We start from the raw sequence: 13,426 nt of genomic DNA, 5'->3' as shown, positions 1-13,426 counted from the left end.
GCCGGCCGCCCGAAGGCCACGCACGCCGGGCCCGCGTTTTCGGAGAAGGAACTGCTCGCCAGAGCTGTCGCCGGCCGGCCGGCCGGGCGGGGGGGGAGGGGCCGTAGTGAACCGACACATTTTGGCCGACCCTGAAAAACAATTTCCCCCTCCCTATCCGTCAAATCACACACACACACACACAAACGAGTCCCCTTATGCTCGACAACGTTGATGTGTGTTGAAAACACACGATATTATAATAATATATAATATCGTACACCGGCTCGACCGGCGGGAGGAATCGATAACATTGTTTTGCTTCGACGACAATAGCGGGAAAAAAAAACGACGACGACGACGACGTTGTTAAGACGCAATTGTCTCCTCGCAATCAATTATTATTATTATTTATTTGCGTTTCCACCGTAAACAACAACGCCGACGATAAGCAAAACGTTGTTATTGTTTACGTTCCGATCAGCTGTCAAACAGGGGGGAGGAGGGAGTCCCCTCTCTGGGTTTTCTAAATCGGCCTCCGTCTAATCAGAGACGTGCCATAAACCGTGACAAGTGTGTATTTACGTTTAGTCGTGCCATAACACGTTGTCGGTCAAACAAAAATTAATTTTTAATTAATTAAAAAATCATTTAAAAACTTTCAACGACAACAGTCGGTTAAAATACAGTTATAATAATAACATAAAATAGTATTAAAAAAGCAATTTGATGCAATCGATAAACCGATAAATAACGTAAAAATCCAGTTAGATTATTGAAATTAAAAGACACAAAAAAAATTTTTTTAGGCAAGTTTGCTCTTCATAGTTACAACAATTTCAAGATTGTAGAATAAAATCATAAGAGCGAACAACTTAACGACACGCACAAGGAATAAAAAACAATGCAACAATGATGGAAAAGAACGCTTTTAAAACTAGATCAAGACGACAATAGACGATCGGTTTTGTTCGCATCTACTGTCATTTGTTGTTTATTTAATTACAGAAAAAAAATATAGGTATAATAATTATTATTATAAACAAACAAAATTAAGATTTATCATTGTACCAAGACTTATCAACATCCAAACAAATCACATTGAATTATTTATTTTGTAAAACAAGCATTTACTCTGTCAAATATAGGTAAACATTATAATATTAGCTAACTTATACAAGGCAAATCGTGTACAATACATCAAATTGTCGTTTTAATACTAAAATATTTTATATAAATTTAAAAGCACTTAAATCTCACATTTGACGATGCGAATGAAATACAATAATAGTTTTTAGAAAAATAATCGATTCGTAATCTAAAATTCAACATTATAACTTAGAAATTAGACTAATTATTATTTAAACATTTGTCAATAAACATTTTACAATTTTTCATAATATAAATTCGAATTTTCTAAAGACTGTAATCAGTACAATTCTCTATAACAATATAGTAAGGGCACAATTTTGAGCAAGTGGTTTTATCGTAAAATTATTCTATTTGCCGTTTTCGACATATCGTTTCTTGGTTGTTTAATACATCACCATGTAAAAGGTTCGTTCAACGTTTCAAAATATTGCATAGTTTAAGTTATAAGTTGAAAAGTTACGCTATTGCTATTTGTAATTACTATTAGTAATATTAGCTTGTAATATACGTTAAAATTAAATACAATGGTTTAATTTAATAAAAGTGTCAAATCTGACATTTTTAAAAATATTTTTTTTACAAATTGTTCCTAAAAATAATAAAAGCGCAGTTCATAAATATTTTTTCCTTTTCGCTTTGTTTTTTAACTGTTGAATAAGATCAAAGATTTTCAGCGATGGTCCCACTTTGTTACCAGTCATGTGGATAATCTCTTCTTTTGTGAGGTTCAACAGTTTTTTGCCATCGACGTTCTACCAATAAAAAAATAAATGTAAATATCTAACAAAAAAAAAATACATTTTTACGTGATCGTCTTACAAATACACCGCAATACGCTGCACAGTGGTTGAACGTCAAAAATTGGCACACGTCTCTTTCGCTCCACGTTTCGGCATCTGTTTCTAGGAAAGATTTGTCACATGAACGGTCCTCTTTTATAGTAGTTACATTCTAAATATAAAAAAAAAACAATGAATAATGTGCAGTCTTAAATAAAAATCGACATTTAACGATCGATAGTGGACACATACACAAGCAACGGGTAACGACTGATCCGGACCCAAAGGTTCGGTGGCCGAAACTGGACTTCTTTCACAGTTTGAAGATATTTTATTATTTGCCGCCCAAGTCTGGCATAACTGAAAAACAGTTAAGGAAAAAAAAAAAAATTATTTTTAATAAGCCACCACAAATCAAAAATTGTATTATGCATACATCGAACGAAGTGTAACAAGATGTTGGGATAGCTGATGGCATCACACGCGATAGTTCGGTGGATTTTTTTATTGTTATTCGCTTCTTAGCTTTTTTCACTTTCGGTTTGGCGTGCCGCACTTCTGCAAAGAGAAAACCGTAGTTATACACATTAACTGTTGATGTCGACACCACACACGGTCATCAACTCAAACACAAAATATTACACCAAACAATTACCGTTAGTCTGCTGACTGACAACGGGTCCTTCGAGTTTGTATCCGACCAGCTCGCACCAGCCAACTGGAAATATGTCGGGCGAACAACAATCCACCCACTGGTTAAAATCGTTTTCCCATCCGTCAAAATGAACTTCGACGAGTCTTCCGGCGATTCTCGCTATGGTCGCGACGCACACTAAATGAGGATTCATCAAATCGGTGCACTCAAGTTTCATACCGGTTTGAAACTCGTGTTTAGGCACCTCCTAGAACAACATTTAGTTGGTTTAAAATAGTAACAGCGTGAGATGTTTACATGTGTATAAATTCATAATGAATAGTTTTACCAGGTCGAAAAGATGTTTAGGAGCTGCTACACTGCCCGATTGTTCCAAGTATTCTTTCCATTTAAACGGTTCAGAGTAGTTTTGAGGAGGTTTCAAATTTATGCCATGAGTGTCGCAAAATCCAGCCGGCATAATACTAGCAGAACTACAATGATAACAAAACCAATCTTTCGGAGTGCTGTTGTAGAAGTCTATGGAGATCATCAAGTAGCCGTCGTTTAACACCTGAAAATTGTTTAAATAATTATAAACCAAATATAATTTCATAACTAGTATTGTCAGTTTAATAGCAGTCTACAGATAAGCCATCGCCACTTATCACTCTTTACTACTTCGTACATTAGGATTTTCCAATCAGTGTTTGGAACGTTCATTCCAAAAATTACCTCATTAACATTCTATGTTAAATGTTTGGTGGCTTAGCTTTAAAATACAAAATCAATAGGTTCTACTAATAGTATTTACTTTCATAATTGTCGCGACACATATCGTAGCAAGATTAAGAGGATCGATTGCTTCCAATTTCATTCCCACTAGAAATCCAGCTCTATGCGACAACGACATGGGAAACAGATCTTCGGTGGCGTCGTCCTTATCTCGCAGTCCTTTGGATATACGATCACGATACTCATCGGATGCGCACAAGTCATGGCCTACCCGACCGGCCCAACCTACCGGATGAACCAATGGCGAATTCTCGTGTACCCAAAACACTTGTATGACAAAAAAAAAAAAATTAATAATAATGTCAGTTTAATACAATCGAAGAAGTAAAAAAAAAGGTGATTTAATAAAATTACCTTGTTCTTCATCATCGTAGTATCTCAATTCTAACCGTTTACCGATTATATTTAAAATGTTAGCCACCTTCACTTTTGATATATATTCTCTGTCGACTAATTCGAGAGTTAAATCAATACTGTAAATACAAATTTACATTTAAATAATTAATCGTAATTTGACAATAATACAATGAGCCTCGTTTTTTTTTAAAGTTAAATCTTACCGAAATTTGGACTTTAAAGATTCGAAAATTTTCATGCGAAAATTTGAAGGTAATGTTCTCGCTCCAGTTAAACGTCGAACTAAAAATTCCTTCCAATCACGCTGCCTAGATTGAATAGCTAAAATAATAAATTTAAGATTATAAATTGTACTTTTATCAATTTGTCAGTGCAACATTATATAATTTATAGTCTAAACACACACGAGACTTACATTTAGGCGGTATTAAGGGTTTACCCCGGGTCGCACACCATCCAACAGGGTGCACTATGCTAGAGCATAAATTTACCCAAAAGTCACTGCTGTCGTCCGATTCATATCCCTCGTACCTTAATTTTGCTTTATACCCTAAAATAACAAAGTAATTGTAACGATTAAAAAATCAAGTCGCCAAATCAAATAAAACTTGGAATCTTACCCGCAATGTGTACGATGGAGGCAACCCAAAAATAATCCGGATATTCTTCGCTAAAATTATCACAATCCGTATTGACTACTTCCACTTTAATACCAACGGTCATATCGTCCCAACAATCCGACATCGGAGCCTAAGTAAATTATGGTTTTCTTTTTAGTTTAAACAATAACAACTAACAGTCAAATAAACAATACACGTACGTAACGAAAACAATGCACCGGCGCCACTTGATAGTTTTTGGTCGTCAAATCTTTGACCCAGTTGTACGATTGTTGCACGGGACGACACGGCCTTTTGTCTGGTGGAAAAAGTGCATCATCGTCTGTGGGATACATTACATACGAAACTGACTCGTCGTCGTTAGATTCCTCGTCTGTTTTTTGTTGTGCAACAGATTGTTCTTTAGCGATTGGATTGAGAAAATTATTCACATCCGGTTTTGGCTATAAAAAGTTATTATTTTTTATTTATTAAAATAACCTAATATATATGGTTTATATAAAAAAAAATTATGATATTTAAGGTTTTAGCTTCGATACGAAGCTGAGAGGGTATAGGTTTTACTTGATGTGAGCTTTTTTTTAGTCTGTAGTGTTTTTTCAGTGTTTCTATATTTTCACAAAAACACGTTATAATTTAGAAAAAAATTATCACATCATATTTAAGTAATATTTTTATGAAGACCTATTTAAAGTGATCCTGTATACCAGTAACCTAACCTCCTCGTTTCCACTATGCCCCAACCTACTACTGTACTGGCTTAGTCAGATAAAATCACTTGCAAATAAAAACTTTGATGCTAAGTGCTTAGTTTGGACTGTACTGGTGGTTTGAATATACTAACCACAGATTCGCATTGAAGTGATTATTTGAAAGTGATTTTAACACTTTCAGTTATAATAAATGTAAATCTGTGCCCTCCCACGTCCCCACGATACTTGGTCCTAACTCTGTTCGGACTCCACTGGCCTTTTTTTTTTTAAATTTAATTGACTAACAATCTCCTGCTGACGGACCCAAAATTAAATATTGCCTATACAAAACTCCTCAGTAACAGACCGCATCCAATCCTCTTAATACAAATAATTTAATTGAAGCAATTACTGTTTCGTTTAAAGACAAATTTTCATTTGATTGATTGGTTGCCGACACTTCGGTTTCTTCTAGAGCAGATTGACTCGTTGTTTCGCCCAAATCTTCACACGTTTCTATTGCTGCTTTAACACATGACTGACTACAATAGTTTCTTCGTTTGGTATAAAACGAATGCTTGACGCCGATCGCTCCACAATTAACACATACAGCTAAAAAAACGTATAATATCAATTTTAATTAATTACATTCAAATTCGTTTTGTGTGTAAAAACAAGCAGTCAATTTCTATTTGTCTCAACACCTAAACAGTAACGTTTAAGACGATATACATTTTTATACTCAGTGTTTGGAAATAAAGTGTTCAATTTTCGAACAAGCCATTATTATTTTTTGTTCATCTGCGATAGCGATTTTTAAAATGATTGCAAGCAAATATGTGTTGGTTTTTTTGACGTCGAACATAAATTAGTTTGTTTATTTTAATTAACTTTCCAAACACCAATATATTATGTAGGTACGGTTTACCTCTTCCTTCTTTTTCGATTGGTAACATATTAGGATCGGAGTCTCGTTGATATGCAATTGGGGTTTTCAACTTGAGTGCGGGGTTTTGTATAGGTTTGATTTTTCGCGAACCAGAACCTTTTTTCTCTTGTGCACAACCCTCGTTTATATGTTGGCTTTCTTCGTTGTTTTTGAAACCCCAAATTCCAGATGAGTTTTCAACGTCTTTTGTTTGGTCGTAAACAATATAATTGTTCATTTCCTAAAAAAATTAGAAATTATTACCTACACTGAAGAGTCTGTACACGATTGGTTAATCTGCACAAATACAGTTGACTTTTACGAACCGAAATATTTGTGTTTTAAATTAACTGATACATACTATTCTCGGTTGAATTGTTTCCAGTTGTGGTATTGTGTTTTCGTAAAACACAGGATCCATGGCTGTTGTTCCCAAAGCGTGGTCGCTCTGCAACTGTGATATAAAAACATCGTTTCCGTTCATCCATACAAAATTCATGTGTTCTAAAATTTAATTTTGAATTAACGTAATATTTTTTTTTTAATATACCATCAAATTTAGTTATGACTGATGTCTCGACATAATGTTAAATCATAAAATTACTAAACATAAGTAGGTACATTTTTAATAGTTATCCCAGCCAAATATTACACATTATGACTAACAACAGACTCAGTTTATTTATTTTAATTATTTACGTAAAAGTGGCATTTATGTGATGAAACACTTGTATCAATAAATAAGTAGGTTTTATCATTTTATATTAATTACAATATTTGTTTTCAATTATTATAGCAATATTGAACACAAATGTTGTTCAGTTTCATAGGAGATACAAAAAATGATTAACCTATTTTAATATGTATGAACTGCCGAATGTGCGAAATATGTTTACTTTGCCAAAAACTATGGTGATTTATGTTAGAATCTAAATTTTATTTTTATTTCAATACTGCAATTTAAAAATTTACAGACTCTATTTGAACTTAAAACGATTATCGTTTTTGTAAATAAGCTATTGCGAGTGCAAACCTACCCTTACCTTAATTAATAATTTCATTTAGTGTTAAAACCGATTGCCATATGACAAAAAAAATTGAAATACAATACAATCATACTATCGACATTTTTATCATGTATCACAAAATGTTGCTTATGCCCAAATAAGTCATACCTATTAGTTAAATTGTAATTTTGAAGGTTTCTTAAAATCATAAAAATGGATTTATAATATTTAAAATTTACCGTTTTGATAAGAAGACGGATTTCTCAAAAGCTCTTTTACTTCCCTTTAACAATATTATTATTTTCTTTATTAATAATACAGCACTAATTCAGAATAGACAAAAGTTAGGTTAGGTTAGATTAGCCTCTTGACGATATTAGACAAAAAGAACGCAAATAATCAAAAACATTCGACACAGTAAATCTGTTCCAGCCAATTGTATACTCATCAAAATAATACAATAACCAAGATGTTAAGAAAAAATTATCGTTCGGTACGGGTGAGTACATTTTAAGCAACGGTCAAAGCAACGTTTTAAGCATCTTATCAAAAAAAGTCGATAATTTTGAGGGGAAAAAAAATTGGAAATTTCATCGCTGGCATGACCTAGAACAGTGTCTGTTTGTTTCGAATCCAACAAACAATACCTACCCGTGTATTTTGTTTTTTTTTTTTTCCAAATCGTTTTGAACAATTTAAACTTACAAAACGAGTTTACGCATTGCCGAGAGGGTAAAACAAATATATATATATAACATTTTACTCGAAGAATTTTAATGAAAATTAAAATTGCTTTAGAAGCTACTGTATATATGTACATACCTTCATGCACGGGAGGGTAGTCCATAGCGGTTTCGGTTGCAAACCAAAAACCATTAACATTTAATAGACGAATTTATTATTTTTCGAATTATAATATCAAACGGACATCGTGGACGACGTTAACGCGGAAAAGAGCACGGGCCATCGCCGGGTAGTACTACTAAAGCAACGGTGTGGCCTACATGAGTATTTTTTTAATGAATTTTTTTTCTAATGGAAACGACCATTTTAAGTTTTAACTCGCGCACACACACACACAACTCACGAGACGGTGGCAAATATCGTTAAAACGACAATGACGGTCGATGGCGAGAAAAACGAGAGCGAAAAATTCAGAAAGAAAGAAAATATACAATAAAAAAAAAAAAACATACGCTTGTGGTGAGTGATAATGCGGTGTGGTATGGACGGTAGAAGCCGAAGAAGAGGGGGGGCGGAGAGGTTGCCGCTGTTTACAATGAAAAAGTTTGTCAAATTCATTGATAAGCGACTGATAACGAATAATGTAACTCAAAAACATCACCGTTTTCCCCCTTTTATTTTTTCACTAGCGATTTCAGTTTTGCGAAAGCGCAAAAAAAAAACCGTTATGAATAATGCACAAAAAAATACGAGTTCTGCCCGTTCATAATTTTACCGTAGGTACTTGTACTCGTGATATTATTTATTATTATTGTCCGCAATATTACTAATACAGACTATAGTCTATCGAGTCTCATATTATTATAGTCTGCGATATTACATAACAACATACCTAGTCTTGTTCGGTATTCGATGTTGAATACAACCGTACTGAATTATTATTAAAATAATCATTAACTATGAATTATTCAAATAGTCTGCAGAATTCGCATACATATTCGATCACTGTTCAACCGGATTTTCGTTTTGAACATCAAACCTCGTTGTTAATGTAAAATATAAGTATTTAGTAATATTGTTTTAATGAAAAATTCTAAAAAATTAATGAGTCGCTGTTTTTTTTTACAAATATGACTCTTTTATCAAATATTTTATGTTATTATTATTTTGTACATTTGTATTTTGTTTTTTGACCTTAATTTCAAAAGATAAGTTAAATTATTCCATACAAAAACAGCTGAAGTCAAGTAGGTTTGATATTAATATAATGATAAATTAAGGTCAAAGGTAGATTATTTAAAACTATGAATTATGAATCGCAGAACATGAAAATAAATTAACTTAACCGGTGAAATTGAAGATTTTGCTTTCAGAAAACTAATCTTAAACACAGTTCAAATTTCATTTTTAAAAAAGTTTACTTGCGTAATTGTTTATGACAGCCCAACGAACAATGATTTTAGTTCAATTTTACATTCATATAAAAAAAATATAATAGCCATAGTTTATAAATTACTGTAATAAAATCAAATAAATAATATTATTTATCTACACTTTAAATTCTACTTGGAAAAATTTAATTATTATTATAAATTATAATATTATACAAATCGTTATTTTAAGCAAATTAATCATCAATATTTTTCAACTAACTATTTATTAATATTGTACCTAATTGAATTGAATTTTTTAATTATTTCAACTAATTTAATATTTGAAACAACCTTTTCTCATGTTCAAAAGAACATTCCCAACATATTTAACCAACCAATTTGACTATTTTAAATTTACCTTTTTACATTTTCAATTGAGTTGGAGAATAATCTACTGTACGTCATGACTAGTCAATTGGAATATTTATAATATTGTAAAATCCCACATATATTCTAAAAAAAAAGTTTGACTAGACTTAAAAATATTGTATGTTATAGAGCCTTACTAGATCCACCTCCAGTCTAATTTTCATAACCCAAAACTACACATTTTTTTTTAAAAAAAAGGTTTCCCAACATCAAGGAGAAAATATATTATTTTGGTCCATACAAGTTTGTAAGAAATTTTTATCTTAATCTTATTATCATAAAGCTTTAACTTAATTATTTTACAGGATTTTATAAGATTGATGTTTTACAGTTAATAAACAACTTAAAAAAAATATTATGTAAATAATTTTTTAATTTTTAGTACTCCAATTAATATACTCTAGAGTACAAAGAAAAAGTTTATACAATGTGCCTAATATAATTACATTATGTGTAATATTATAAACACACAAGTAGAATATTTTATTGTAAATAAAAATTCCAATTTACATTAACAATATAATAAATTTATAAAATCGTAAACTGCAAGCGGATCTTGAACGCAAACATAAGTTTACTAAAGACTTTAAATAGACATCACATTTGTGGCAGCCTTATTCCTTTAGATCATGTTTGTTGGCAGTAGTTTCAAGAATTTTGACAATGGGTTTTCAGAGCAATTGTTCTCCTTTTTTTAAGTATTAGCCTGCGGTTTTACAAAATGACACACGTTGCAGTGGAACAACCCTTTTTTTTATTTGCCATTTTTTCATTGTCGATCATCATCTGTCTGTTTCTTTTCGAGTGAAAATATGTAACTCCTATTTCTTTTAGTTTTAATATTCAGTCTATTGCTCGTCATCTCAACACTAAAACATGTACAATAGTTTTATTAATAAATATATATATACATATATATATATTCTTATATACTAATATATCTGTGGCTTGGAGCAAGAAAGGCCAATGTCACTTTTTGCAACTTTCGGAAAATGAGCTTTGAAGTTTTTATTTTCCATTAGGCTCTATGTTAATTTTTTTTATCAAACTCTTCATGAGTAATTCCTTTTTTAGCCTCAGAGTGTGATTTTTTCACAGTATATAGAGAATGATTCGATTTTTAAAATTAGCGGACTAACTCGTTTATGCACAAAATTGACATTGGCCCTTCTTGCTCCAAGCCACAGATATACATTATATACATATGAATTCAAAATGAACAAATATTAGTTGAATGCATTAATTATTGGGATCTAGAATGTATGCACTAAGATGGTTCTTATTAGCATGATGTCCAAAATTTAAACATAATGATTACTCCCTATTCGATTCTGGTAAAAAAAATACATTTTTAAACCTACTTTAAATTATTTATAAATTTTCGTGAAATGCCTACACTAATATGCTCAGCAGATTATCTTAATCGCATGAGCTTAGGGATTTTAAATTTCTTAAAAGGCACATTACTTGTATGTATTTTCATCTATTCTTGTTTCTGGGTACATTCTATTCTGTCAAACTACTTAAGTTTCTTTAAAGTATTTTGGTTTTATCTTTCACAAAGTCATCGCAAAATTGTGTATTAAATGGCTCATCTTTTTCTTTGATTTTTATCTTTGTTACATAGTTGCAATCGATAGTTTCATTTTTTTCTTCGATTGTTATTTCAGCATCCTTGAAAACATTTTCACCAAAACTGAAAGTTAATTATGACACGTTGATTAAAAAAATACAATTGTGTATAAATCAAATGATTTTTCTATTTAGCATAATATATTCTAAGATTTATTTATTTTAATATATTAGTATAGCAATTATTTGAAATAAACTAAACTTGAAAATATTTTTTTACTTAAGGTTTCTTAATTTAACTCGTGTGGAACCTAATAACCCAAATAACACTGCCAAATTATAAATTAAAAATGCCTTGAATATTTTACTGCAGAAATCTCTTTACCTATATGTATTTTCCACAGTTCTCTTCTGAGCACATTTCTAGTTCATCATTTTTTGAGTAATTTAATTTCAAATTTTTCACTAAACTATTCAAAATTTGTGATTCCAACGGCTGACATACATTTTCCGTCTAAGATATATCCGACTCTCGACTGTTTCAGTTTTAATTCCCAAATTCTTCCAGGTGTTATTCCTAATAAATATCAATGAATATTTTATTACAGCGTAAATGTAAAAAATTGTAGATAATAAGTCTGTATTCTAGAATTAAAATAATTTTTTTGGTTAAGATTTGAAATAGTAAAACAAGTTAAGAACTACGATATAAAGATTTAGAGGTAGAGATACACCAAAGAAGAAGCAGTCGGATGTGATAAATAAGGATATGGAATTAGTAGAATTTTATAAAAAAAAAAAAATGGTGACAAAGAAAGCACATTTTTCGAGCCCATTTCTATTGAATAAGGTAAAAAAAAAGAAACTATCTAGTTATTTAAATTCTATAGTTGCTAGAAAATCAAAATTGTTATTACAGTATTTAGTTGATATAAAATAACTGAAAATTGTTTAAAATTGTTTACACAGTCGGAATGATTAAGTTTTAAAAAGTAGAAAACTTATAAGAACATCATACTTTGTAATTAATATGAAAAATTAACATTATTAAATTGTACTTGTAACTTACCTGAAAAATGGCAATTGTGAAGTTCAGAGTTTTGGGTTTTGTGGTCAAACATTCTTTGGGTATCCGCTTTTATTTTAAATTTAGTTAAACGTTTTATTACGTGTCTGGAAATGATAAAAACATTTTAATTAGTAAAATAAATAGTTATTAATATTATAGTTTATGTATAATATTAAATATAATCATCATCAACATGTAAGCTTAACATGCCTTGAAGGCCCAACCCTGCCATCATGAGATGATGGTTACTAGACTAATTCACTGACGTCGGAGAGGAGGATGGAACCTCCTATTAACCAAATAATTTCTCATCCGACAAACAGAGCCTGAGACCAAGTGTCGAGCCGATGACAGTAAGCGCCAAAGTTACTGAAGCTTTATGCAGAGTCCACACAGAGCAAACTAACTAAATTGAAACAAAACAAACTAGATAACTAGTAAACAATTATAACAAACACACATTTTTAAAACCATATTTTCAGTATGGGGCTAGTTGTAAAAAAAAAAAAAAAAATACAACCATAATATTTGAATTTTGTTGAGGTTTTTGTTAATTCAGTCTGAATAAATGTTTTTTACAGTTTTGTTTAGGTAGGTATTCTAAACAGAAGAGAAGGTGAGTTTTTGTTTTGTTATTTTTATAAATCTCTGTGTGGACCCGGCATTATCCACTAGGCCACTCGTCCTTCTCATAATATTAAATATAAAGTACAAACAAATTAACAACCATAATATTGATTTATAGATAGAATTCTGCGTATCGACAGTTTCTCGAGTAAATTAAAATAACTATTTTACATAATTATTGCATACGCCTATTACCTTTCTAGTTTCCGAACAAACGGTATTAACGACTGCCAATGAAATTTTATTTAACGACTAGAAAAACAATTAACAAAATAGATTCTAACTATTCAGACTTGCTATGTACTTGCTGTGTACAGTGTAATATTATGTTGAGTGTAGACGGTTTCAAAGAACGAGACAAGCGTCAAGCAAGCCATCGCCTGATAAAGTTTAGTGATAACGTTTCTGATTAAATGATAGAAGTGGCCGCCATTAATTGCTAAGATAACACAATTTAAAATGTTCTATGGCTATTTTTTTTTTACTTGCATGACGTTTTACATTTTGTTAATAGTTTTTTTAACATAAAATAATTATATCGTAGGTACGCATTTAATGGAATCGTTTATTTATTTGTATTACTCTAGTGTTTTTTTTTTTAATAAGAATTGTAATCAAAATGGTAGGCACCTATGAGATTAATTAAGTTTCTAATTTCTATTCGTATGTTATAATAGTATGTTGATATTCTACTACAATGACTATTTTAAAATGTGTTTTTGTATAACA

General features: G+C 31.1%; 1 protein-coding gene and 1 long non-coding RNA gene across 4 annotated transcripts; both read right to left on the bottom strand.

Moving 5' to 3' along the window:
* Positions 1–984: 984 nt before the first annotated feature.
* LOC126837340 (polycomb protein Sfmbt-like) lies at positions 985–8,654 on the bottom strand. Of its 3 annotated transcripts, none has more exons than XM_050571211.1 (16): positions 7,766–8,114; positions 6,298–6,390; positions 5,937–6,177; positions 5,421–5,620; positions 4,517–4,759; positions 4,317–4,446; positions 4,112–4,246; positions 3,900–4,017; positions 3,694–3,812; positions 3,359–3,606; positions 2,894–3,118; positions 2,566–2,812; positions 2,347–2,468; positions 2,163–2,270; positions 1,951–2,082; positions 985–1,883 (listed from the first exon to the last, which is right to left on the bottom strand). In XM_050571211.1, exons 1-16 carry the CDS (start codon positions 7,823–7,825, stop codon positions 1,743–1,745), a joined length of 2,562 nt encoding a protein of 853 aa, XP_050427168.1. In that variant the 5' UTR covers positions 7,826–8,114; the 3' UTR covers positions 985–1,742. The 3 variants fall into 3 exon arrangements, with proteins under 3 accessions (XP_050427168.1, XP_050427169.1, XP_050427167.1); XM_050571212.1 differs by lacking the exon at positions 7,766–8,114 and adding an exon at positions 8,520–8,654 and having other exon boundaries at positions 986–1,883; positions 6,298–6,440; XM_050571210.1 differs by having other exon boundaries at positions 989–1,883; positions 6,298–6,440; positions 7,766–8,113.
* A 1,212-nt stretch (positions 8,655–9,866) lies between these two features.
* LOC126837292 (uncharacterized) lies at positions 9,867–13,058 on the bottom strand. Its single transcript, XR_007685491.1, has 5 exons — positions 12,893–13,058; positions 12,071–12,174; positions 11,387–11,578; positions 10,897–11,125; positions 9,867–10,298 (listed from the first exon to the last, which is right to left on the bottom strand). It is a non-coding gene; the product is annotated as an uncharacterized LOC126837292 (long non-coding RNA).
* Positions 13,059–13,426: the final 368 nt, after the last annotated feature.

The sequence above is a fragment of the Adelges cooleyi genome, unplaced genomic scaffold (assembly GCF_023614345.1).
Source record: "Adelges cooleyi isolate 19-005CV unplaced genomic scaffold, UGA_ACOO_1.1 ACOO_flye_CR_arks_rails_tigmint_CR_PRNA_248, whole genome shotgun sequence".
Taxonomy (NCBI): Eukaryota; Metazoa; Arthropoda; class Insecta; order Hemiptera; family Adelgidae; genus Adelges; species Adelges cooleyi.
This window is presented reverse-complemented; position numbering and strand designations above follow the sequence as displayed.

What these genes read in the sequence shown, in the direction of transcription:
- LOC126837340 (XM_050571210.1), bottom strand. Translation starts at nt 7,790, where the DNA reads ATGGACTACCCTCCCGTGCATGAAG. An exon ending in CTCCATCGTACACATTGCGG is followed by an intron (nt 4,247 to 4,316) that starts GTAAGATTCCAA and finishes TTGTTATTTTAG; the next exon opens with GGTATAAAGCAAAATTAAGG. An exon ending in TCTTTAAAGTCCAAATTTCG is followed by an intron (nt 3,813 to 3,899) that starts GTAAGATTTAAC and finishes TTGTATTTACAG; the next exon opens with TATTGATTTAACTCTCGAAT.